Source organism: Colossoma macropomum, unplaced genomic scaffold (assembly GCF_904425465.1).
Source record: "Colossoma macropomum unplaced genomic scaffold, Colossoma_macropomum, whole genome shotgun sequence".
Taxonomy (NCBI): domain Eukaryota; kingdom Metazoa; phylum Chordata; class Actinopteri; order Characiformes; family Serrasalmidae; genus Colossoma; species Colossoma macropomum.
In genome coordinates, this window is record NW_023494796.1 from 16,382,712 (window position 1) to 16,408,228 (window position 25,517).

Here is a 25,517-nt window from a genome sequence, read left to right on the forward strand (position 1 = left end):
GTGTATGCGTATAAAAGGGAGTCTACCTGTTTCTACCTGTTTGTTGTTTTTGTAATGTCCTCTTTGTGTTGGTCCTCCGTCTCTGTGTTGATTTCATGGCCTCCTGCAGCATCGGCACTCTCATAGTTTTCCACCAGTAATCAAGAAAACACCTCAAATCTCTAAGACTAACACACTGAATTACTGCATCTCTGTCTGTAGAAACACTACAGTGCTCCACTTGGCTTATATGGTCAGTGGTTGTAGTGGTTTTAATTTAAGAAGTGGCCAAAATATTAGAAATATATTTAAACACTAAAAAATAGTTTCAGAGTTGTGGTCCTTACTGTCACAGAATAGTAGATTTAGGAGATTTTATAGTGAAATCTGAGCTTAGATTTTAGGGGTGTGACGATTCTAAAACCGAGACCGAAACCACAAACATCCAGTTTCGTGTAGCAGTTCCGGCACAATAGATGCTTTATTGTTATTTCAAAAGGGTTATTTCACAAAAAATAAGCGCTCAGGCAGGTAGAGTAATCCAAGACATAATCAAAATGCATGACCAGTGGGTCTTATACATGAAGCATGGGTACACTTGAAAATGTTGCTGAGCAGCTATCTGTACAGATATGAAAGTGAGACTTCATATTTATGAAATATTTAAAAGTGAGACACGAGGAAATGCGGACTTGGACATCACTGAATCTTTAATAGGTTCACATATGTGTGTAACAAGACAGAAGGAAGCAGACGCTTGCGGGTAAAAGTAGAATGAGAGGCTTTAATGATGAAAACACAATCCAAAATCAAAGTCAATAAACAAGCATAGGTCAGATCCAAAAAAGCCAAAAAACACAGAAGCACAAATATACAGGCAAACAATCCGAAAAAGGGTCAGGCAAAAAGTCAGAACCAGAATAACAAACAGATATGAACACTCAGTAGCTCTATAGACAGAAGCAATACCTCACAGAGAACCTATCCTACAAGCCTGGAGAGCTAGAGCGCTGATTGGAGCGTGAGAGTGAGGCAGGAGTCATGTGATCCCCAGGGTGTTCTGGGAGATGGAGTCCAAAGAGACCTCAGAGCCGAAGGGAGTCGTGACAATGTGTGTGTGTGCACGTTGTTCAAATCCACACAAATTTTCCCAACACTTCATTCAGATGAGCTAAATCAGGTGTGTTTGAGCAGTAAAATAACCAAACTGTGCTGGACACCGGCCTTCCATGACCAGAGTTAAAGGACCTTATATTAGGAACATGAACCAGCTAGGAATTTTTTGTTCTAAAAATGTTCAGAGAACATTACGCAATGTTCTATTAATGTTTTCAGCAGGATTTTTTTTCTTCTGGAACAAACAAGACTCACAAGTGGAAACCATGATTTCAGAAAGGGTCCAGGGCGATGCTACCCCAAACTGGATAGTTTCCCCAACAGCTACTGACATTGGAAGTGGTTTGGCTTTCGCAAGGGCGCTGTGAGTGGGCTGAAGGAAAAGGACACCACAACAGACTGGCCCTGTTTTTTGTGGAAAAGCATGACTTTGTGTAATACAGTCACGAGTGAACTATCTTCTCTTTTTACAATGTCTCACCCTTAAATGTCACCTGTTGATGTAGTTTAAGATACTTGTGTAGAGTTCTTTTGCTGGCTATCCAATAACTTTAGCTGCTCAGCCTATCTTGCTCACTAGCTAGACAGTGGTTGCTAGCTATCTCTTCCCTGATCTAGTTAAACATGCAAAGGGTAGCAGTATAGCAGCCTATCTAGAAAATCTGATGAATGTCAAAATTCAGTTGACTAAAGCACATGCCTGCATTATTTAGCATGATTGTACTAGTGTCATTCTACAATTCGCACTCTATCCATGTACCTGCTAAAATATACTCAGAGACTAATCAGATCAGGGCTGCCCAGTCCTGGTGCTGGCGATCTACCACTCTGCGGAGTTCAGCTCCAGTCCTAATCCAACACACCTAATCCAGGTTATAAAGGCCTTCAGTGGCATCTGAATATTAGAGTTAGTTGTGCTGGATCTGAACTCTCCAGGGTGGTAGATCTTCAGGATCAGCATTAGGAGACGCTGGTTCAGGCCTTGTGGCTTATCTGACGTGTCTCCTCTAATACAGCATAAAACCACAGTCAAAAAACACCAGAGTAAGAAAGGGGAAGTGGACTTTTCAAGGGAAGGAAATCTCAGTTGCTTCATTCTCAACTTCCTATCCAGAGTTCATGAATAATACCACCCACACAGACATGCATTCACACGCAAACAGACAGTCACCCTGGAAGCTGCTGTAGATTAGGTACCACTTAAAAGTGTTACTGATACATGAGAGCTGGTTTTCATATCAAGATCAGGACTAGTCAGCAGGCCAGAATGGATATGAGAGAAGACCTAAATAAAATATCAGTAAGAGCTGCAGAGAAAATTCCTCATCCAAATAACAGCTGTAACGTGTATGAAGAAATGAAAGGAGGTCGTGTGGAGTGTCACATAAGAAGAAAGAACCAGAAACAGCAGAGTTCAGGTGCATATGTTCTCTCTTTCTCTCTTTTTCTCTCAAATACACACGCAAACAGAAATTCTCTGATGGTTTGTCATTTACACTGAGGGTGTAACTGAATATGAAGGCATTATTCAGAATGACAGACGTAATCCAAATATCAAGTATTTCTATGTTGATTTCATTTGTCATAGCTTATTAAAATGAATTAGAATCGTTAAGAGATAAAACTGCTAGACAGACAGTTCTCAGCACAACAGTGATACCAACAGCAGGTTCATGTTAGTGTGTTACACTGATACGTTTGTATAATTTATTCTATATAGAACCCCTAACAACAATTACTCACATACTGTGATGCTTCAGTGTTGTTGCTCTCTTGTTACAGCACATGAAAAAGCTAAGAGCAGATGCTACAGGCTGGCTGCAGTGTGTCTGGGGCTGCTGTGTGTTCTCCTGATGACCGCCGTCACACTGCTGTGTGCGAAGCTTACTGCAGAGAGAAACCAGTTACAAAACACTTACACCAAACTTTCCTATTTGGGTAAGCAAACACATTTAAACCATGATGAATTAAGTTCTCATTCAAAAGAATAAAAACAAACAAAAATGAAAGAATCTGCAGATGGGCAGACGTGCAGAGAAACAAATGAGCTAGATTGCTAACTTGGTCATGCTTGTGGCGTCAACTTTCACTTGCTATAAGTTACTCAGACTTGAAGAGAGACACTGAGGTGCTGTGTTTGAGCAGCACAGCCCACATCAGATTACGACCTTCCAATTTACACTGTAAGGGAGATTTTTAGTGAATTGCATTGGTTTAAATTTGCATATTAATCTGTAAAGGGCAGCACTATATGTTTTGAGTAGTGGTCCTAAAGAAAATTCTGCAAAGGAGCTCTCCTACCTGATCTGTGAGCCATGTTAATCATTTGCAATCGCCACACAGTCACACCTGACACCCCAGTGCTCTCACTACAACCCTCCCTCAGGATGCATTAGCCCTTTCAAACTGGCCCTCCTAGATTTCCTTTTATAGATTTTCAAATGTAAAATACTATGTATACTATGGCTTGGCTGAATCCTTAATTACTTAATTATTATCTACTGAGAGATGTGCCTCCATATTGCCCAGTATGCCCAGCTAATCAACATTTTAAGCCAATATTTAATCAATAGTCAATGTCAATCCATTGCTTTCCATTTTCCATTAGTCCTGAGTTGTAACTAAACCTTGACTGAGAGACTAGATAGACACGGTCTTGTTTTAAAACATTGTGCACCTATGAGGAGTGTGCCATCACGCCCTTATATTGTCTGGACTGGACAGTGGACACAAGTTTACCTGATTGCTGTTCCCACGTTTCACTCTCATGGTCTTTTTTTCTTTTTCCATGACCAGATGGATACTTCTTTATTTTCTCATCAAAATTGTAATGGAAAGCTTTGACACCAGGGGGAGGCAGGGCTCTTGTGTAATTTGCAGGGCTCTACGCACCATGCATGGTGACAGCCTACAGATGCGCTGTCACTTCTGCATTGCGTTAATGATAACTGTGTGGTGTAAAAGGTCATATTTTTTTCTTTGTACATTTTTTTAGCAGAATATGTAGTGTTTAGAGTCAAGCCAAGATTTATTTGTATGGTGCTTTTTACAACAGTTATCACAAAGCAGCTTCACAGGCAGTCCAGGTCCCCCAAACCTGCAAGCCAAGGCCAACAGTGGCAAGGAAAAACTCGAATCCTTGAGCAGAACCAAGAAACAAAAGGGAGACCTATCCTCCTCTGGTCAAAGCTTAACAGCAAAACAGTAACACAGCACAAGCGATATGAATAAGAAATAAGATTTGACAATTGATAGACAATATTGAACATAGGAAAAAAGAAAAGAAACCAGGCTGTGTTTCTGGAAGTACCAGCATTTACTATGTCCTGTTTAGTTTAAACTAGCCTGTTATAGACTGTGGCTAATATCATCGTAAATTCTATTCATTAGAAAAGGCAATCCAGGAGGGTTGGAGGTATTTCAACTCTAGTCTGTATTTCATCTCCACTGAGAAGAGGAGCTGGACTGAGAGCAGACAGGACTGCACACGGAGAGGAGCAGACCTGGTGATCATCAACAACAGAGAAGAACAGGTAAACAAAATCATAATACATTAATTAATCATTATTCATCATAACAAATTAATAATGAATAATAAGTAATGTACTACAAATCCACAAACTGAATTTATATTAGCGTAAATACATGTACATAACAATATTATTACAAATATACTTCTGGACAAAAAAATTGGCCAAGTCCAAAATATAATTGTTCTTACTTATGTTTTTTGGGCTGGTCAGAGTCCAGATTTAAACCCTAGAGAGAATTTTTGGTCTCACATTAAACACGAACTCAGCCATATTTTCCAACTATTTGAAGCCATCAGTGCTGAGAGGAAAAAGAGAAGACTCTTCTTTCTGTAAAACACACACTATCTATCTTAATGGGTCTTGGGGGGTGCCGGAGCCTATCCTACCGGCCAATGGGTGGATGGTAGGGAACACCCTGGACAGGTCACCAGTCCATCACAGGGCAGACACACAGACATGCACACTCACACCTAGGGGCAATTTAGCATCTCCAGTTGGCCTGACTGCATGTCTTTGGACTGTGGGAAACCCACACAGACACAAGTAGAACATGCAAACTCCCCACAGAAAGAACACTGGTCGCCCGGCCAGGGAACCAAACCCAGGCCCTTCTCCCATAAGGCAACAGTGCTACCCACTGTGCCACCGTTATTAAATGGATGATTTATTGTTAAACCATTACAAGCTTTATGTTTGCCATGTTGTGCCATTTGGGCTTGGGCCATTTGTTTTGCCCAGAAGTGTATATACAACTGTTTAAAATCATATAGTGAAGTTGTTTACCAAATCAAGCTTATATCAAATAAATCATTGTGCTCTGTCAAGTAAAAGGACTCTTAACAGAGGAAAAAAAATGAATATTTCTAAAATCTGTCCTTGTTGTTCTGTTTCACCTCAACAGGAGTTTGTGGATTCCTTGAGTAGCTGCAAAGATGCTTCGGTTTTTATTGGTCTGACTGACAGAGACTCAGAGGGGGTCTGGAAATGGGTGGATGGTTCAGCACTGACTACTGCGTAAGAGACCACTGAACTTTGGCCATGTTGCAGTCATTCACTCTTGTCCTTGATTAATAGGGTTTAAGCCATTATTTCCTGTTTTTGGTTGACCTGGTCTCACTGTGGAACAATGCTTGATTACCTCAATCCTGTAAATCCATGCAAAGTCGGGTTCTTTACATCTTTTTTTTTCAGGGCAGGGATTACGATTAGGTTTTAGGTTTAGGTTAAGATGAAGATTAGGGTTAGGATTAGGGCCAGGGTGAGTTTTAGGTTTTAGGTTTAGGTTACGATTAGGGTTAGGGCCAGGGTGAGGGTTAAGATTAGGTTTTGGCTTGAGGTTAAAATTAGGGTTAGGATTAGGGCCAGGGTGGGGGTAAGGATTAGGTTTTGGGTTGAGGTTAAGATTAAGATTAGCATTAGGGCCAGAGTGAGAGTTAGGATTAGGTTTTGGGTTGAGGTTAAAGTTAGGATTAAGGCCAGGGTGAGGGTTAGATTGTGAGTTGAGGTTAGGTTAGGGTAAGGTTGGGTATGGTTAGGTTTTGCTTAATAGAAGTACCATATAAAGTCTACTTCATGTAACACATCAACAACACATCTACTTAATGTAAGCAATGTATCAACAGAACATCAACAAGATATTTATCTCAATGTATTCAGATGCTTCACTACTGCTACTTCACCAATATGTTGTTGATGTGTTACTGATAATCTGTTAAGAGTTTATTAATCATCTACAAAGGACCACTCAAAATAAAGTGTTATCAAATGTATAAATAGTTATATGACAATAAATACAAAAGAAGAAATAAAATGGAAATTGAATCTCACATGACTTAAATTACAGGGAGAACAACAATGAACAAGTTTTTGGCATCGGAAAATTGTTCTCCCAAGTCTTGGCAATCGGGAAATAAAATGAACATTCTAACCAATATACATCAAGAACTAGTTTTTCAAGAAAAGTCCATCTGTTTTCATTTACAACAAACATTAGTTTTACATGCATGGAAAAAAAACTTCCTGCTTCACACCTCCCATCATTTGCACTTTCAGGAATAAGTTCAAGTGCCTTTTCCCTGGTATATCATCACTGTGATGCCATTTTAGGAAAGCAGAAATAACCCTCTGTGTGAAAAAAAGGAATTTGTCCCCATGCCTCATCTCCGTACACTCTCAAAAAGCACTATTATTTTGAGTGCTTCCCTAATTATATATATATATTATGAAAAGAATGGTCAGGACCCCCATGGACCCTCACAGGGCAGGTACTATTTGGGTGGTGGATCATTCTCAGCACTGAAGTAACACTGATGTGGTGGTGGTGTTAATGTGTGTTGTGCTGGTACGAGTGGATCAGACACAGCAGTGACCACTGATGAAGGACTAGAGGATGACCAACACAAACTGTGCAGCAGCAGATGAGCTACAGTCTCTGACTTTACATCTACAAGGTGGGCTGACAAGGCAGGAGTGTCTAATAGAGTGGACAGTGAGTGGACACAGTGTTTAAAACCTCCAGCAGCACTGCTGTGTCTGATCCACCCGTACCAGGACAACACACACTAACACACCACCACCACGTCAACGTTACTGCAGTGCTGAGAACCACCCAAATAGTACCTGCTCTGTGAGGGTCCATGGGGGTCCTGACCACTGAAGAACAGGGTAAAAGGGGGCTAACAAAGTATGCAGAGAAACAGATGGACTACAGTCTGTAATTGTAGAGTTCAAGGCTGCATAACAAAGCTTCTGAAAAGGTGACGATTGCACTGGGGCCCTCATTGAAACGGCATAACGCTACCCTTCTGGGCAAAAAAGAGTAATTCTCTAGCTTACAGCATTCCCAACATATTTGGTTTCTTATGTATGTCGCCTACAACATCATCGACCTCTGAAGGTTGAATGGGTTACATCAGATGAGTGCACCATACTGTAATGAAATGCCTGCTCCACAAAGATTTTGTTCCATATCTAACCTTCTTTTCTTTTCACAAACCATAGTTGGTCTGTTCAGTCACATTTGCAGCCAAAAGTCAGGAGATTCGTTATTATTTTGATAATGTTACCTAGCTGACTTCTCTCATTCAGGAATAATGGTAAACTAGGCCTCATTAATATTGCCCAATGATTACAATGTACAATCAGTATCATTATGTGTATGCCCTGTTATTTATGTATGTTACCTGTGCTATTTCAGATACTGGATGAGTGGTCAACCCAATAATGGTAGACGGAAAGGCCCACAGAACTGTGTTGTAACGAGGTCTGAAGCTGGGAAAAGATGGAATGATAAACCATGCCAAGATGTCCTTTATTGGATCTGTGAGAAGAAACCCTTTTCCTGATTTCCAGAAACCGAGAATGATCACATGCATTTGGAAAATGTTTATGAAAAGAACAAAAGGTACACTCTGTGTCCAAAAATATCTAGACACCTGCTCTCCCTTATACAAAACTCACATGGATTTCACATGTGAAGTGTGCAACAACTTCTGTAAGAGCTTCCAACCTTTCCTTTAAAAGCTATTTACAGGGAGTTTGTCCTCTACTCTTCTGAGACGGCTTTGCACTAAATCTTGGAACACTGCTACAGGGAATGGCATTCAGTACTTAGTTCTAGCTTGCAAACAGCACAATGCATGTCAGCAATAGGTGTGCCTTGAATTAGAGCAGGTGTCTGGATAGTTTTGGCTTCAAAGGAACCATAAAGAGACATATAAAGTATTAACAATAGATTTTAAAAATGTAAAAATTTTTGTGTTATAGGTGATAAATTCTAAGATGACGTCTGAAGGGCTGGCAGAAAACAGTGTATATAGTAATCTAATTTATAATGGTATGCCAGAAACTAACCACTGATGAAGGGCTAGAGGTTGACAGAACTGATTAAGTCTAAGGACATTTGCACATCTACCAAGTCTGGTGAAGACCACGCAGATTTTTTCTTTAGCACCATTTATTTAGACAGGTGTGAACACTCCACCTGCACTCAGACCAAAGAACTGAACCAAACACCACGGGTCTCTGTCCACTTCCATGTGAACTCTGGTTTGGTTCATTCTTACGATTGACCACATTAAAACAATGGAATGCAACATCAGAGCATGCAGTACTGTTCACATAATCTTCCAGTTTTAACATTTGGCTCATGGTAGATGTTAATATAATTCCAGTACTGCAAACTTCTGCTAGTAACAAAGGAATAGCTTTGCAGTGCATTTGATAATACACATTGGTACTGACCACTGAACGCATATTTAATATGTGGGGCCAGGCATCAGTGGCCTGGTTGCTTTAATTCAAATGTTAGCCTGTTGGCATTAATGGAGGCAAATGTCAAAGTAACTGAACACTTACCTGTTAAATTCCTGACCAGTCAACCATCACCCACTTGCATTTTGTGCACTTTAACTGTTGCAGCACAAAACAGACAGAGCCAAATTAAAATGATACAATGTAACAAAAAAATTAAATACAAAAAAAAGCTAACAGACTGAAAAGAAAGCAGTTAATGGAGATAAACAGGGAAACTGCAAAGAGAACTTGTATCTATGACATTTGTATACATTTGAAAATATACAGGCCTAAACAGATTGATTTTCCACTTTAATTAACTACAAATTAAAGGAATTGTTGTGCAAAAAAATCAATTTATACAATTTTCCGCTTACCCTAGATATAGGGTAATAGAAGTGGGGACCCTTATCAGGATGATATCTGGATTAGGCCAAACCATATAAAACTGCAAGTGTAAATTCACCCATTCCTGCATTTAAAACAGATACAAGATACAAGTCGCTCAGGTCAAATTTTTCTCTCACTCATCAATCATCTAAGCTGTTTATCCTAATAAGGAATCTCTTCTTTACTAGTCAAAAACTGTTCATTATACAGTTTGGTTTGACAGCAAAGATACAATCCATACGGACAAAAAAATATATTCCAAATGTGTTTACCTAATTTTGCAATATAAAAAAGGCTTAAATGTGTATAACATTTTTTAATGCATTTATTTGCATTTGGTATTACATTTTTTCAGTTGTATGTATTTTTAACAAAAGTTACAAATACATCTAAATATACAAGAACTGAATGAATGGTACTGACTTTAAAAGAACCATGTACGTATGCAGCAAGACAGTGCTAACACCAAATATATTTCAAATAAACAAGATATCAGATCATAACTGCATTTTCACAGTGTATCAATACCTACAGCACTCAATTTTGCCGTGTTAAAGGATCATCTGCTAATACTTAAATAAAATAGTGGAACAAAAATTCATTTCCAAAAGTATTTCAAACAGTAAAGTGCATTAAATTACGCATTAAAGTACAACCCTATTTCCAAAAAAGTTGGGACGCTGTGCAGAATATAAGTAAAAAAAGAATGCAAATCATTTAAACCATATTTTTAAAGGAAAATACTACAAAGACAACATATCAAATGTTGAAACTGAGATAAATATATGCCCATTTTGAATTTGATGCCAATAACATGTTTCAAAAAAAGTTGGGACGGGGGCATGTTTATCACTGTGTTCATCACCTCTTCTTGCAGGCAGGTCAGTTTAGCACCCACACTCTTTTAATATGGAGGAATGCTGTTGAAAAACATGCAGAATGTGGTTTGACATTGTCTTGCTAAAATCATCAAGGCCTTCCCTGAAAAAGATGTCATCTGGATGGCTGCATATGTTGTCAAAACATGTATATATCATTCAGCATTAATGGTGCCTTCACAGATGTGCCAGTCATCCATGCCATGCACCCCATGCCATCATGAATACTGGCTTTTGAACTCTGAAATGATAACAAGCTGAGTGGTCTTTAGCCCAGAGGACACAGTGTCCATGATTTCCAAAAGGAATGTCAAATGTTGATTTGTTTGACCATAGGACACTTTTCCACTTCCCCTCAGTCCATTTTAAATGAGCTCAGGCCCAGAGAAGGTGGCAGTGTTTCTGGATACAGAGATTTCTCCAGATTCTTGGAATCCTTTAATGTTATTATGTACCGCAAGTGATGAAAAACAAAAGTTCTTTGCTATTTTATGTTGAGAAACGTTATTCTTGAATTGTTGCACTATTTGCTTCATCAGTCTTTCACAGAGTGGTGAACGCCTCCTCATCTTCCAATCATGTTACTGACCTGTTGACAGTTAACAACAAGGTGGGTTTTTAAACTGAACAGTCTGCTACTTGTTCTTTTACCACATATATGATTGTTTCCCAGTAGGATCTTAGTTTTCCAGGACCTCCACGCTCACCAAGATTTCTCACAACATTTCTCATCTTGTAAAATGGTCCACCACCACTAATATATATTCATACCTTCCTCGGTTGCACTCTAGATGTAAGAAATCAATAAAAACAAGTTCAAGAGGTGAACTAGAGGTGATACTACCCAGTGGAGCACGAATGTGGGTGACACGAATTCTGAGTGATACATGGGCACTTCTGGGTAACATAGGCCTTGATCTCTTTCTTCATATATGGCCAGTAGAATCTCTCTCTTGCCAAGTGGAGGACTCGTTCAGTGCTGACATGTGCCATGTCATCATGGAGATGTTTCGTCACAACTTGTTTGTACTTGGCAGGTAGAACAAGTTGTTTCCGCTCCCTGGTTCGTCTTCAAAGAATCCCATTTTCCAGTTGTAGTCTCCTCCACTCATACAAGAGTTTCCTGGTGGCCCCACTCACTCTGTTTCTCAAATCACTTGTGAGAGCTGTGTTTGTCTCTTTCAGTGTTATTATCTGTCCAATTGAGTCATCTTCCCTCTGTGCTTTCACTAGATCATCATGACTAATGGACACTAGAGTCGTACACAGCGGTGGGTGGGTGTCCTTGGAGGACATGTCAGGAGCAGCGATCCATGCCACATCCTTCTGCTCAGCAGCTCTACTCCCTTGCCAGGTTGCACGCACGTCTGTATTTCATGTCAAACCGAAAGTCTGCCAATTTCCCCACCCAGTGATGACCAACGGCATTGAGTTTGGGAGTGCTCATTACATAAGTTAGGGGATTATTGTCCATATACAAATGTGGGGCATAGAACAAGTAATCCCGAAACTTTTCACATATTGCCAATTTCAAAGCCAAGAACTCAAGTTTGCCATTATGCAGGTTATAATTTTTTTCTGCTGGTGTCAACGTTCTTGACCCATACCCAATCACCCTCAGCTCCCCAACCTGATGGTACAGGACAGCCCCGAGACCGTCCTCTGGTGCTTCAGTATGCAGTATGAAGGGTAAGCTGAAGTCAGGATAAGCCAACACTGGAGGTGCTACTAGCATACCAAGAAGTTGTTCTAGTGCTGCCTTCTGTTCGCTTGTCCACTCTACAGGGATTTTAGAGGCCAGCTGTTGCCCTTTTGTCTTTCTCATGGCTGACTGGACTTGTGATGCCCCTGCCCTCCCTTGAAGCAGCTGGTAGAGGGGTCTGGCTATCCACGAAAAGTCCTGAATATAGGATCCGTAGTAGCCAAGAAACCCCAGGAGTCTCCTTACGTCACCAACTGTCTGTGGTATTTTGTTCATCAGGCTCAGTATGGCATCCAAATCCTTGGGGTCTATCCTCACCCCATCAACGCACACCAGGCGGCCCACATACCTGACCTTTTGCTTGAAGAGATTACACTTCTCTGGTCTGAGTTTTACTCCATGGAGCTGGAGTGCCTTGAGGACTTTTCGGACCCCTTCCACATGCTTATCAAAGGATTTGGCATAACAAAGAATATCATCAAGGTAAGGGATACAACACTCATCTCTGAGGGTATCCAACATCTCCTCCATAATCCGCTAGTTCCGTCCTTCTTACGGACACAAACAATGGGAGCTGAGTATGGAGACTTGGATTTAACTATCCACCCCTTTGTCAAAAGGTCCAGGATATACTCCTTAACTTCCTTGAGCAATGGTTTTGGCACTGATGAATATGCATGTTGTACTGGTATGCTATCTTTAAGGTTTATGCACCCCACATCATTACTATCCCTTGCGAAAGCTGCCGACTCCTCATACAACATCTGTTTAACAACCTCTTGTTGCTCCTGATCTAGATGACGAATGTCAACTGGTGGATGCCACAGCTGTGAAGAAGGAGCCACATCGTTAGGTGTAGTTACAACACTATGAATCTCCACCTTGGGTACTTGCTCTTTTGGTGAATGAGTCTGCTATCCCATTAAGATTGCACTGTATAATGGCCTTCCTCCCAATAAGCTTCACAACAGGTTCAATCTTGGCACCTGACAGCTCAGCTGCAGATGGTGAGAGAGTCAGGTTTTACTTATACTTACCTTTGAAATTAGAGGTTGATTTTACTGGACATATCTAAACATTAGCAGGACTCTGGCTTTCCTCTTTGTGCTTCAGAGCTTGAAAATCACTAGGATGGGACTCGTTTGACCCGGTCATTGGTGGTCCCTTGCCAATGACCGGCTCCAGTTTCCCTGATGCTTTGCTTTTTCTGAGACAGCCAAAGGCTTTGTATCCCTCCTCACCGCGAGTAAAACAGTGACCACAGCGAGCTATGCCTTGCTCAACACATTTTGAACACCCATATGTCTTCTCCTTTCGTCACAGGTGGCTTGCTCGTACGGCACTGGCAAACGTGTTCTGATTTACCCTGTGTCAGCTGCTGCATTGAATCAACAATGCTGGTAAGCACATCTATTTTGGCAGTTAGCTCTTTTAAAGTGTCCTTCTTACTTTTATTCTCATGGCTATCTTGATATGGAATACACTGTTTTGGAGCATTCAACTCAAGCTGGACACGGTGGGCCACAGCCTGTGTAGAGCGGGACATGATGCCTAATTTGCGCTGCCTCTCACTTTCATCACTAGTAATCTTTGTTACCTGCCTCAAGATGGCCTCATCAGTCGCTGTATTCTCTGACAGAAGTGGCTTCAGTTCTCGGTGAATATCATTGTGTTTGTGGCTTAGTCCTTGATATACAGTGTGTAAGAAGACACCTTGGACCGTTTGAGGGCTATACTTTATATCAGAATTAATCTGCTTTGAGGCACAGAGAACCTTTTGTTTCAGCCCTATGACTCTATAAAGAAACTGTTGTGATGTCTCTGATTCACACTGTTTTGTACACATTAGTTCCTGGAGTAATTCAGTACTGTTTTTTCCCCTAGGTGTGACTGGAGAAACATCTTGAGCTCTGCAACTGTCATTTCCTCTTTATTCATCAGCATCCTCGAAATTTCCAGGTTTTACTATCCTCAGTACACTCCGAACTATCTCTGCCTCACTGAAGTCCTCCCGAACACCCTCTTCAATCTGCTTGCATATGTTATTGTAGGTGATGTTTGACCCATGGTCACCAATTTGACTCCCTAGTATTTTAAACTCTCTTCGATGCAGATAGGAGAGGTCTCTTAAGGAGACCAATTTCTCATGTGTTGCATAGGTGGTTCTTTCAGACTGGGGGTTAGTGTGTGACATTCTACTGTTAAGTGTTACAGAATGTGTCTGATTATATGATGCAGACGGTGTGGGTATAGTGGTATACTGACGGAGTTTCCTACCTAGCTCCTCATAGTCAGACAACATTTTCTGCAAATCTGTGTCTGAAATGTCATGCTAGTGGTAGCTACATTAGGTGGGTTAGCCTGTGGTGTCATGTTGGTCATGCATTCGCGAACAGGGCTAGCTGGTGAAGGTACTACATTAGTGTTGTGTGATTTCATGTATGCTTCAGTGTGAACTGATTGAGAAACAGTACAACGGGCCTGGATAGTCTCATCAACTGTATCCCTCAATACCAACAATGAACTTGTACCTTTGTCTTTTCATTCCAGGAGAGACTTGCTAGACATGAAAGAGTTTACATAATCAAAGCAGCCTTCAAGGTCGGTAGCGCTGATCTCTGCAGAGTCTCTTTCTGGTACAGGACCGATGGCTTTGGCAATGTGGAAGAGTTCCTCTGCTGACAGGGTGAAAAGGCTCTTTCTGATTTCCCACACAAGACTCTTCCTCTCATCATCCGCCATGGCAGTTCTTCCCTCACTTCGTGCCCCCTAATGCTCAGTCCCGAATTCACTCAGTTCTCAGTTTGCTTATTTCCCATTTGATGACCTTAATACAGCCTCCACTCAGCCTCAGCGCAACCTCCATACAACCGTCCAGTAGCCACCATGTACCTCTGACACAATCTTGATGCAGCTCCAGCACCGCCTCAAAGAAGCCTTGATACTCTTTTGTCCCGGAAAACTGCAGTATTCAGTAGACCAGTCTGCTTACCTCTCATCTTTAGAAAAGAAAACATCATTCTTTTCTGCAGGAGCACATGTGCCAGTGTTTCTTCTGAACAGTAGATCTCCATTAATGTCCTCTTGAGGGCATGTAATTACTGTCTGTTAGATAATGAATGAGGTGTTGCTGTTCTTCATTAGGAGCTAATGATGTTCAGGACCAATATAAAATGAAATAATGATAACTAATTGTTAATGTACTAGGAGATGAACTAATGTACTAATGATGATCAGGAACAGTATTATAAAGTGAAACACATAGTAACTCATTACTAATGAACTAGGAGTTAATGATGATCAGGAACAACATACAGTGAAATACATGATAACTCATAACTAATGAGCTAGGAGTTAATTATGATCAGGAACTGTATTATAAAGTGAAACACATGGTAACTCACTATTAATGAACTGGGAGTTAATTATGATCAGGAACAGTATTATAAACTGAACTATATTAGAAATAAAAACCTCCAAAGAAATGATGTACTGTAGTACAAAAAGTATTACTATATAATGAGTCCCTGAGTTAGCTAGCTGAATCATTGAAAATAATACACCCAAACAAACTGAAATCAAAATATGTCATTACTATTGTAGGAGAAAGTCTGAGAGCTGAGACTGATCACAGTATGTTCTGTTGGTACATCAGTTACACATATTTCTGTTTCACACAAGGTTTTACGGCCTATGAGCTTAGCTCTAGAGCTTAGCTCTAGCTAGCATGCACTCATAACAGAACATCTGCAGCTTTAGGTATAATAAAGCACTAACATGTGCTTATAATTCTGAAACAACATGGTAAAACATACTTTGTACAAGAAGACCGAACCTACTTAGCTCAGATTAGTTAGCAAGCCAGCTAATTGTGTCTCTACATTAGTGTTGCAATCTGAATAAAACCTTGAATCTGAATCAAAATTTCACATTAGCATCTTGATCCACCATGAGTCTGATTCACTCATCATACATGAGGAGATACAGCAAGTCAGAATTAAAATATGAGCGGAATTATCAAACTAATCCACTGAGAATACTGGATTAACTGCTCTCCTTCACCAGCACTTGCAAAAATCTCATGGGCGCTCAGCAGAAACACCATAAGCTATCATAAAGATATCATATCAGAGTCCTGTGCAACTCTATTGTTAAATGTGTAACGGGTTTTGCAATTTTAATGTTATTATTACTAGAACCTTAGATAAGGGTGTGGGGTAACCCGGATTTATTTGAAGTCTACAGACCAGGGCAAGAGAGAGAAATGTTCACACCAAGGATGCTTCAATAAAAGGGAATTTATTGGCTAAATATCAAACTGCTTTCAGACTACATTCAATGATAAACAACAGAAAATAAAACAAAACAAAAAAAAATAATAATAAAAGTCAAAAGGACAAAATAGCTTGAGTAAAGTGATTCACAGTTAGATGGTATGAGGCAGTGTGGTTCTTGGGAAGTCCCTCGAAACTTAGACATGAAAGAGCCTCTAGAGAATTAATCATGAGAATTAAGTATTGACGGGAATAACTATATGGCTGGATGTTCCTATTAAAAGTTCTCTTTTTAAATAAATTGGCGCCAGGGCCCTGACTGCAAATTGATGGAACATCTTATGTTGGAGTCGGGGGCTGACTTCAAGAGGGGTCGTCTCAGCATCGGCTCGATCAAAGGCTGGAGCTCATTTCCTTGCGGGCACGCGCCTTTCCGTCAGTGATTGGGTGGAGGCGTCTCGTGGCCATTTGAGGGTGGAGCTTGGGCAGCCTTTCGATGGTCAATCTGCTCACAGATTAGTGCGTGGCTCTGGGTGCAATGCCGGGTCTCCATGGCGTCAGAACTGCTGCCACTCCGCTGGTGAAGTTTAGATTGCAATCAGGGTTCTGAGGCTGGTGATACTAATTTAACTAACTACCTCTCTTTAGCAGATTCGAAAGTTGTGGATATATTCTCCCTGGCCAGACAAGAAACATCCACCTTCCTTCTCTAAGGGTGGTTTAAATTTAAGGTGTGTAGACGAACAGACAAGTTACAAAAACAAACAAAGGTTTCAGATCTGAAATTTTAGCATTCTAATAATTCTGTACTTCTGACCTGTCTTTCTGACCAAGGCCGGCACACACTTAACAATTTAGCTATCTTCTTGAGAAAGCAGGACTCCCCAAAATATGCGGTGCACTCCGGTTTTGCTCAGCTGTAGGCCCTACCCTTTGGAGGTGGAACCAGAGTGCTTCTCCTCACCTAACGGTTAACTAGCTATTCATTGTTTCCTACTCTGATTGGTTGTGCATAATCTTAGGAACGCCTTCCCCAGAATCACTGCCTTCTTTGTTTCAGTTAGTTTTAAACAAAGAAAAAGAAACATCTTCTTTCATCAAATTGGTTTAACTTACAAAATCAAGGAATGAACAACTAGAATATTCAGGTATATTTATAGGAGAGAGTTTAACCCTTGTTACCTGATACACAACACATGTTAAAGAACAGGTAATATTTGCCTATAATATCTGAATATGACCCAATGCATGAGGAAATAAAATCGACAGCGAAAGAAAAGGAACAAAAGAAAGAAAAGAAAACCACATTCAGGATACATATTCGTAAATAGTCTAAATTCATTACAATGAAGTGGTTGTCTCTGTCTGTTATCAAAGTTATACACTACGTATTTCTAGCACTTAATAGTAGAAAAAGATATAGGTAATATTTAGGTAATACACATAACAATAAGATTAATAAAATGAGTAGTACTGCTTATAGATTATATAAATGTATGCCATATGGAGGAAAGGGGGTTGCACAGTGCCCAGATTCCCAAGATAACGTCCTTTTAAGCTGTAAAACCTATTGGCAACTTAATCCTGTTTTATGGCTTCTACCTCTACTTCTACCTAATTTGTGGAGCCAAAGCTTGTAGTTCAGGTCGTGTGGGGATTCTTCTAAACATGAGTGACTTTGGCTCAACCAGATGGTGGTGTTCGCTACAAATGTAAGTTTACTTAATTCAATAGAATCCTAAAATGATTATTATTTTATATGTCAAAACCTCTTTGTATTTATACTACTACTACTACTGTAATAATAATAATGTTAATAATAATAATAGTAATAATAATAATAATAATTATTATTTTCAGCAGTAGTAGTAGTAGTGGATTTTGGTGATAGAAGACTTGATAATAAGTACTGACCAAGATGCCCTTAAATGAATGCATATTTGAAGTACCTGGATGAAAAACATTTTTACCTAAATTTTTTGTACCAGGTCTTTTTGGAGAAGACCATCTGACACTTGGCCCACAGACAATTTGATTTTATGACGCTTTGTTTTATACTTTATTTCAAATAAAGTTTAAATGGTCTTTTCATGACAGCACATCAGGGCAGATCAGAATGTTTTCATTTAATAATAAAGATGAATGTATGTTGTTTGGTTTACATTTAGTTGACCTTAGGTAGTTATTCCAAATAGATTTTAGAGAGAAGGAACAGGGAATCTACTACCAGCATTATAATGCAGAATTGGACTAATATTATAACATTATAATATTTCACAATATTTTTAGTCTATGTATTATTTAGTGTTCAGTTTTACAAAATATGTTTAACATATAATATTCATCTACATATAATGTATAATGAGTAATAAGGAACATTTTTAGTAGTTTGTGTTTTTTCTCTTTAAATTCTGAAAAATCTTGTCTTGGTTTCACCACTTTTTTTTTATAGAAGTGTAGCATAAATATATAGAGAGTCTCACATTTAAAATAAGAAACATTCTTCTATTGAACATTCTTCAATTGAATTAAATAAACTTACATTTAACAGTAGAGTTGCACAGGACTCTTATTTTGATAGCTTTGGTGTTTCTGTTGAGTGCTCGTAGGGTTCTTGCAAATGCTGGTAAAGGACAGCGTTCTCAGTGGATTAGTTTGATAATTCTGTTCATATTGTAATTCTGACTTGCTGTATCTCCTCATGTATGATGAGTGAATCAGACTCATGACAGACCCCAGGCCGCTAATGTGAGACTTTAATTCAGATTCAAGGTTTTATTCAGAGTGCCGCACTAATGTAGAGACACAATTAGCTTGCTTGCTAACTAATCTGAGCTAAGTAGGTTCGGTATTCTTGTACAAAGTATGTTTTACCATGTTGTTTCAGAATTATAAGCACATGTTAGTGCTTTATTAAACCTAACGCTGTTACTAATTTTCTGTTATGAGTGCATACTAGCTAGGTAGTTAATTTAGTTAATGTGAGCTAAGCTAAAAGGCATAAAAAATTTTGCCTCAGATATGAAACAGAAAGATGTGTAATTATGTACTAGCAGAACATACTGTGATCAGTCTCAGCTCTCAAACTTTCTCCTTCAGTAGTAATGACATATTTTGATTTCAATTTGCTTGGGTGTATTATTTTCAGTGATATAGCTAGCTAACCCAGGGACGTTTTCACATTTGGTCTGTTCACAACTAAAAAAGGACTCAATAAACAACTTATTTACTCTTACTTTTTTTCAAAATATCTTTAGTAATACTTTTTGTACTACAGTACATCATTTCTTTAGGGGTTTTTATTTCTAATGTAGCTCAATTAATAATACTGTTCCTGACCATCATTAACTCCTAGTTCATTAATAGTCTGTTACCATGTGTTTCACTTTATAATACTGCTCCTGATCATGATAAACTCCTAGTTCATTAATGATGAGTTACCATGTGTTTCACTTTATACTGTTCCAGATCATTAATAACTCCTAGTTCATTCAGTGTTATAATGTTTCACTTTATAATACTGTTGCTGATCATAATTAACTTCTAGTTCATTAATACTGAATTACCATGTGTTTCACTTTATACTACTGTTCCTGATCATCATTAATTCCTAATTAATTAGTAATGAGTTACCATGTGTTTCACTTTATTCTGTTCCTGATCATCAATAACTTCTAGGTCATTAATAATGAGTTGCCATTGTTTCATTTTGTATTGTTCCTGATCATCATTAACGCCTAATGAAGAACAGCAACACTTCAATCATTATCTAACCGACAGTAATTACATAATCACTTGGTAATAGGTAGAACAAAGTGAATTTGAAAGTAGTACACATACACAGTCAGATATTTCCGTGAGCCCTCTCTTCAACTAACCCTGCCCTCAAGAGGACATTAAAGGAACACTATTGTTCAGAAGAAACATCAGCACACATCAGCACAGATGTTTTCTTTGATGAAAGGTAAGCAGACTGGTCTACTGAATACTGTAGTATTTTAGTAGTTGTTCCATTTGTAGGCTGATGTGCGAATTGGCTCACACTGCCAAATATGAGGATGTATATTAGCCTTTTAAGGTTTCTTATCAAAACAAAACACATGAAGGACACCAGTCAGTACAGTGTGGTTTAATGCCCCCAGGCTTCTGAGGATACCTGTTTCTGTGAATAGAAATGGAGGGTATAATCCATTATATTGTAGAGACTGCACACTGCGTAGTGTATTTCACTACTGTTAGAAGTGTTGGAATACACTACATCAGTTAGCAGTTCAGCAGGAACCTTGTCAGACTCAGCTATTGAGCAATTAATGGTGAATTGATCAGTAATTTATGAGCAGCCACAGTTATTAAGTAATTCTCTAAGAGACTCAGTAGTTATTGTTTAGTTAATAGTGAACTACCCTAATCATTTGTTCACTATTATCTACTGAGTAGTAAACTAGTAATCCTTAGTAGTTAAGAGTAGCCACTTAAGCATTAATGCAGAACTACTTATTCATTCCTGTTTAGTTCCTGATTAGTTACTTACTAACTACAAAACAGTAATGTAAAGTGTTACCAAAATTACAAATACAACTAAATATACAAGAACTGAATGAATGGTACGGACTTTAAATGAACCATGTACGTAAGCAGCAAGACAGTGCTGACACCAAATATATTTCAAATAATCAAAGTATCAAATCATAACTGCATTTTCACAGTGTATTAATACCTACAACACTTTCTTTTGCCAGGTTAAAGGTTCATTTGCTAACACTTAAATTTACATAGTGGAACAAAAATTCATTTCCAAAGGTATTTCAAACAGTAAAATTAGAGAAGTACAACCCCATTTCCAAAAAAGTTGCGACGCTGTGCAGAATATAAATGAAAATAGAATGCAATGATCTGCAAATCATTTAAACCCTATTTTTAAAGGAAAAATTGGGACGAGGGCATGTTTACCACTGTGTTTCATCACTTCTTCTTGCAGGCAGGTCAGTTTAGCACCCACACTCTTTTAATTTGGAGGAATGCTACTGTAATACTTGCAGAATGTGGTTTGACATTGTCTTGCTGAAATCATCAAGGCCTTCCCTGAAAAAGACATTGTCTGGATGGCTGCATATATTGTCAAAACGTATATATCGTTCCGCAATAATGGTGCCTTCACAGATATGCCAGTCACCCATGCCATGCGTACTAATGCACTCCTATACCATGGCTTTTGAACTGAGCAATGATAACAAGCTGAGTGGTCTTTAGCCCGGAGGACACACTTCTCAGTTTCAACATTTGATATGCTGTCTTTGTACTTTTTTTCATGAAATATAGGGTTTAAATGATTTGCACATCATTGCATTGTCTTTTGCACAGCGTCCCAATGTGTTTGGAAATGGAGTTGTACAGTAATTAGTAATATTATAAAGCAATAAAATGAATTTCAATTCACAACAGCAAATTGTCCTGTCAGATTTATTCAAAGAAGAGAATCTACTAGCACTTCTGGTCATGCTGGTTTATCTGCTTCTGTGGGGTTTAAGGAGGTTGAAGTACAGTGTAGATGTCTGACCCCGTCTACCCCTGTCCAGCTTCCTTTTCTGCGTGAGTACGCTGGTGTTTTTGGAGACTGCGAAGAAGAGTGAAAGTCTTGCCACATTCTGAGCAGTAATATGGTTTTCTCTCCTGTGTGAATGTGCTGGTGTGCTTTGAGGTGACTCTTGTGGGTAAAACTCATCCTGCATTCTGAGCACTGAAAAGGTTTCTCTCTTGTGTGAATGCGCTGGTGTATTTGGAGATTACCCTTCTGTGTGAACCTCTTCCCACACTCGGAGCACTGAAACGGTTTCTCTCCTGTGTGAATGCGTTGGTGCACATGGAGCTGAGGCTGTGTAGTAAAACATTTCCCACACTCTGAACACTCGTACGGTTTCACTCCTGTGTGAATGCGCTGGTGTGTCCGAAGAGAACTCTTTTGATTAAAACTCATTCCACACTCAGAGCACTGGAACGGTTTCTCTCCTGTGTGAATGCGTTGATGTGATTGGAGATGACTTTTTTGTTTAAAACTTATCCCACACTCAGAGCACTGATATGGTTTTTCTCCTGTGTGAATGCGCTGGTGGGTCTGAAGGGTAGAATACACACTAAAGCTCATTCCACACTCAGAACAGTTATACGGTTTCTCTCCTGTGTGAATGCGCTGGTGTGTCTGAAGGGTAGAATACACACTAAAGCTCATTCCACACTCAGAACAGTGATACGGTTTTTCTCCTGTGTGAATGCGCTGATGTGATTGGAGATGACTTTTGTGATTAAAACTCATCCCACACTCACAGCAGTGATACGGTTTCTCTCCTGTGTGAGTGCGCTGATGTATCTGAAGGGCAGAACGCACACTAAAGCTCTTTCCACACTCAGAACAGTGATACGGTTTCTCTCCTGTGTGAATGCGTTGGTGCACATGGAGCCGAAGCTGTGTAGAAAAGCATTTTTCACACTCTGAGCACTGATATGGTTTCACTCCTGTATGGATGTGCTGGTGTTTCTGGAGAGAGCTCTTTTGATTAAAACTCATCCCACACTCAGAGCACTGGAACGGTTTCTCTCCTGTGTGGATGCGCTGATGTGTTTTGAGATTATTTTTTTGATTAAAACTCATCCCACACTCAGAGCACTGATACGGTTTTTCCCCTGTGTGAATGCGCTGGTGTATCTGAAGGTTTGAACGCATACTGAAGCTCTTTCCACACTCAGAACAGTGGTGATTCCTCTCTTTGCTGGTATTTTTCTGCATTTTTCTGTGAGGTATGTTAGTCTGGAGAGTATCGGGTAATATTTGCTGGGTACCAGAGCTTCTTCTTGTTACCTACTAAGTCTCTCTGGATTTCAGAAGTGTTCCTCTAGCAGGTCCATATGTGTTCAAAAAGGTTCACACTAGAAGCAGGAGATGACTTGAAAAAGGATGTTATTCTTCCTGCAGGAGAAAAAGAAAATATACATATATAAAATGTAATTTCAAATACAAGAAACTTTCAGTGTAAAAATTTTAGGTGTTAAAGTTTTTTAGGTTTTAAATAAAACATAATACACAGTTTAAAATAATCAAGTGGAAAAAGGTTGTATCGGCTGCTGGGTTTACAAGGTCGTTTTACAGACAAAGATGACCTCTCATTATAGACGATGTGCCTTCATTAAGATTCAATTATAAAATAGTTTAACCTAGATTCATAAATTACTACAGTAACAGTCTTGAAGATTAGTTAGTAAATTATTCCATAATTTTGGTGCTCTGCACGCAAATGCCTTTTCTTCAGCTTTTTAAAGAAATCCACCTTTGAAGTAATAAAGACATACTAATGTCTCAGCAGATTGCATTTCTAAACTTGACAATAGTTTGTACTTGAAAATAGCAGTTTTACATATAAGTAATTCACAGCCAGTTGTGATGCAGAGTTCTGTAACAGTTCTTAGGGCAACAGAATAACCACCAAGACTTCAGTAAATAGTAAAATTTCAGATATTCTTAGAGCCAGTGATTGCTTTTACATGCACACAATAATTCGATCATAATCATATTTCTGCAGTTATCTGATTGTTAAAATGTTCATGTAAAAAGCACACTGAGATTTCTTAGATCAGAGAAACGTTTAGAAATCCAATTAAGAAATCTGATGAAGAGCTGGATGTTAGCTCAGTAATCCGATTTCTCAGTGCATGTAAACTCTTACTCTGATTTCTTTAGTATTTCTCAGTTGCATGTGCAAAACAGACCACAGTACCGGAAATAAGCAAGCAGTGTTGCTGTGAGATGACAGCAATACACTTTTGCAGCGATGCTGAAACCAACTACTTTCTTGACGAAAAGAAAGATTTGAATATTTTTCATCGTCTAGATGATGCATGTTCATATTTTCAGGTGCTGCAATGTTTTTTTAAAAAAACAAAAAAAAGCCGTGGCATGAAGTTTCAATTTTACATCATGTTTACGTCACGTCTTCTTCTGTGAGCTTATTGCCTGGTTGGAAAGCAGAAATCTGAATTTCACAATATCTGATCATTTGTATCTTTTGTATCTGCCAATGATAACATATACAAACGTTGACAAAACTGTTGGTACCCTTCCGTTAAAGAAAGAAAAACCCACAATGGTCACTGAAATAACCTGAAACGGATAAAAGTAATAATAAATAACAACAAAAAAATTACTGAAAATCAACTAATGAAAATCAGACATTGCTTTGAATTGTGGATCAAAAGAATAATTAAAAAAAACAAACTAATGTAACTGGTCTGGACAAAAATGATGGCACCCCTGGAAAAGATCGAAAATAATTTGACCATAGGGACATGTTAAACTAAGCTGTGCCCTGTAATCAGAATCACAGGTGTCTTCAAACTTGTAATCAGTCAGTCTGACTATTTAAAGGGTGAAAAGTAGTCACTGTGCTGTTTGGTATCATGGTGTGTACCACACTGAACATGGACCACAGAAAGAAGACGGCTGAGGAGGAAACCACTGTTGAAAGCAAATCATAAAAAAGCGAGACAGGAATTTGCCAAAATGCATACTGACACGCCAAAAAGCTTCTGGGAGAATGTCTTTTGGACAGATCAGACAAAACTGGAGCTTTCTGGCAAGTCACATTAGCTCTGTGTTCACAGACGCAAAAATGAAGCATACAAAGAAAAGAATATTGTACCTACTGTGAAACATGGAAGAGGCTCGTATACTATTTGAAGTGAAAAAAAGTACAAAAAATTGTTAATTATCTATTACGGTTTGGGGTTGTATGGCAGTCAGTGTCACAGAAAACATTGCTCCACTTCTTCTGACAGACCGCCTGGAATCTGAAGAGAAGAGCAACCCTCCATAGCCGAGAGCACAGCAATGAATGCTTTTCCTGAGACATTCAATCTGCAGCAGAGTCTGATGATCCAGATCTTCACAGCTATCACTGAATCCATCCTCACAACATCCATAACCATCTTATTTAGTAACAAATATTCATATCAATCTGTAATATTCTGTATGTAATAGTTTTTGTAGTATGTATCAGATATTCATACTTCTCTTGATCTCCTCCACTTTATTGTTCATTATTCTTTAGTCTGTTTATTGTATTGTTATATTAATTTTCCTTCAGCCAAATATTTACTAAAAGTCTGTTGACACATTCATTGTATGTGTCAATATTCTGATATGTAGAAGATTGTAATCAGAAATAGATAAACATAAATGCAAATCTTACTGGATTAAAACTTTTGCAATAGAACTAAGTAACCAGTGTTTTTATCAACAGCTGTACACAACAGACCACTGCCCTCCTATCACCCATCATATCTACCCCCATGACAGTCTATTCAC

General features: G+C 39.0%; 1 protein-coding gene across 2 annotated transcripts; it reads left to right on the top strand.

Annotated features, from left to right (window-relative positions):
• Nucleotides 1-2,261: 2,261 nt before the first annotated feature.
• Nucleotides 2,262-25,517, top strand: LOC118816536 (CD209 antigen-like protein E). 2 transcript variants are annotated; one of them, XR_005007878.1, is made up of 6 exons: nucleotides 2,262-2,513; nucleotides 2,878-3,033; nucleotides 4,486-4,628; nucleotides 5,530-5,642; nucleotides 7,825-8,031; nucleotides 24,989-25,517. XR_005007878.1 is itself a non-coding variant. In XM_036582965.1 (6 exons), exons 1-6 carry the CDS (start codon nucleotides 2,315-2,317, stop codon nucleotides 25,024-25,026), a joined length of 774 nt encoding a protein of 257 aa, XP_036438858.1. In that variant the 5' UTR covers nucleotides 2,262-2,314; the 3' UTR covers nucleotides 25,027-25,517. The 2 variants fall into 2 exon arrangements, 1 of the variants encoding a protein (XP_036438858.1); XM_036582965.1 differs by having other exon boundaries at nucleotides 7,825-7,949.

Bases quoted from the DNA above. Each gene is read 5' to 3' on its own strand.
- LOC118816536 (XM_036582965.1), top strand. From the start codon at position 2,315: ATGAGAGCTGGTTTTCATATCAAGATCAGGACTAGTCAGCAGGCCAGA. The intron at 4,629-5,529 runs GTAAACAAAATC...TCACCTCAACAG, and splicing joins TCAACAACAGAGAAGAACAG to GAGTTTGTGGATTCCTTGAG. The intron at 7,950-24,988 runs GTGAGAAGAAAC...TTCTTCTGACAG, and splicing joins AGATGTCCTTTATTGGATCT to ACCGCCTGGAATCTGAAGAG.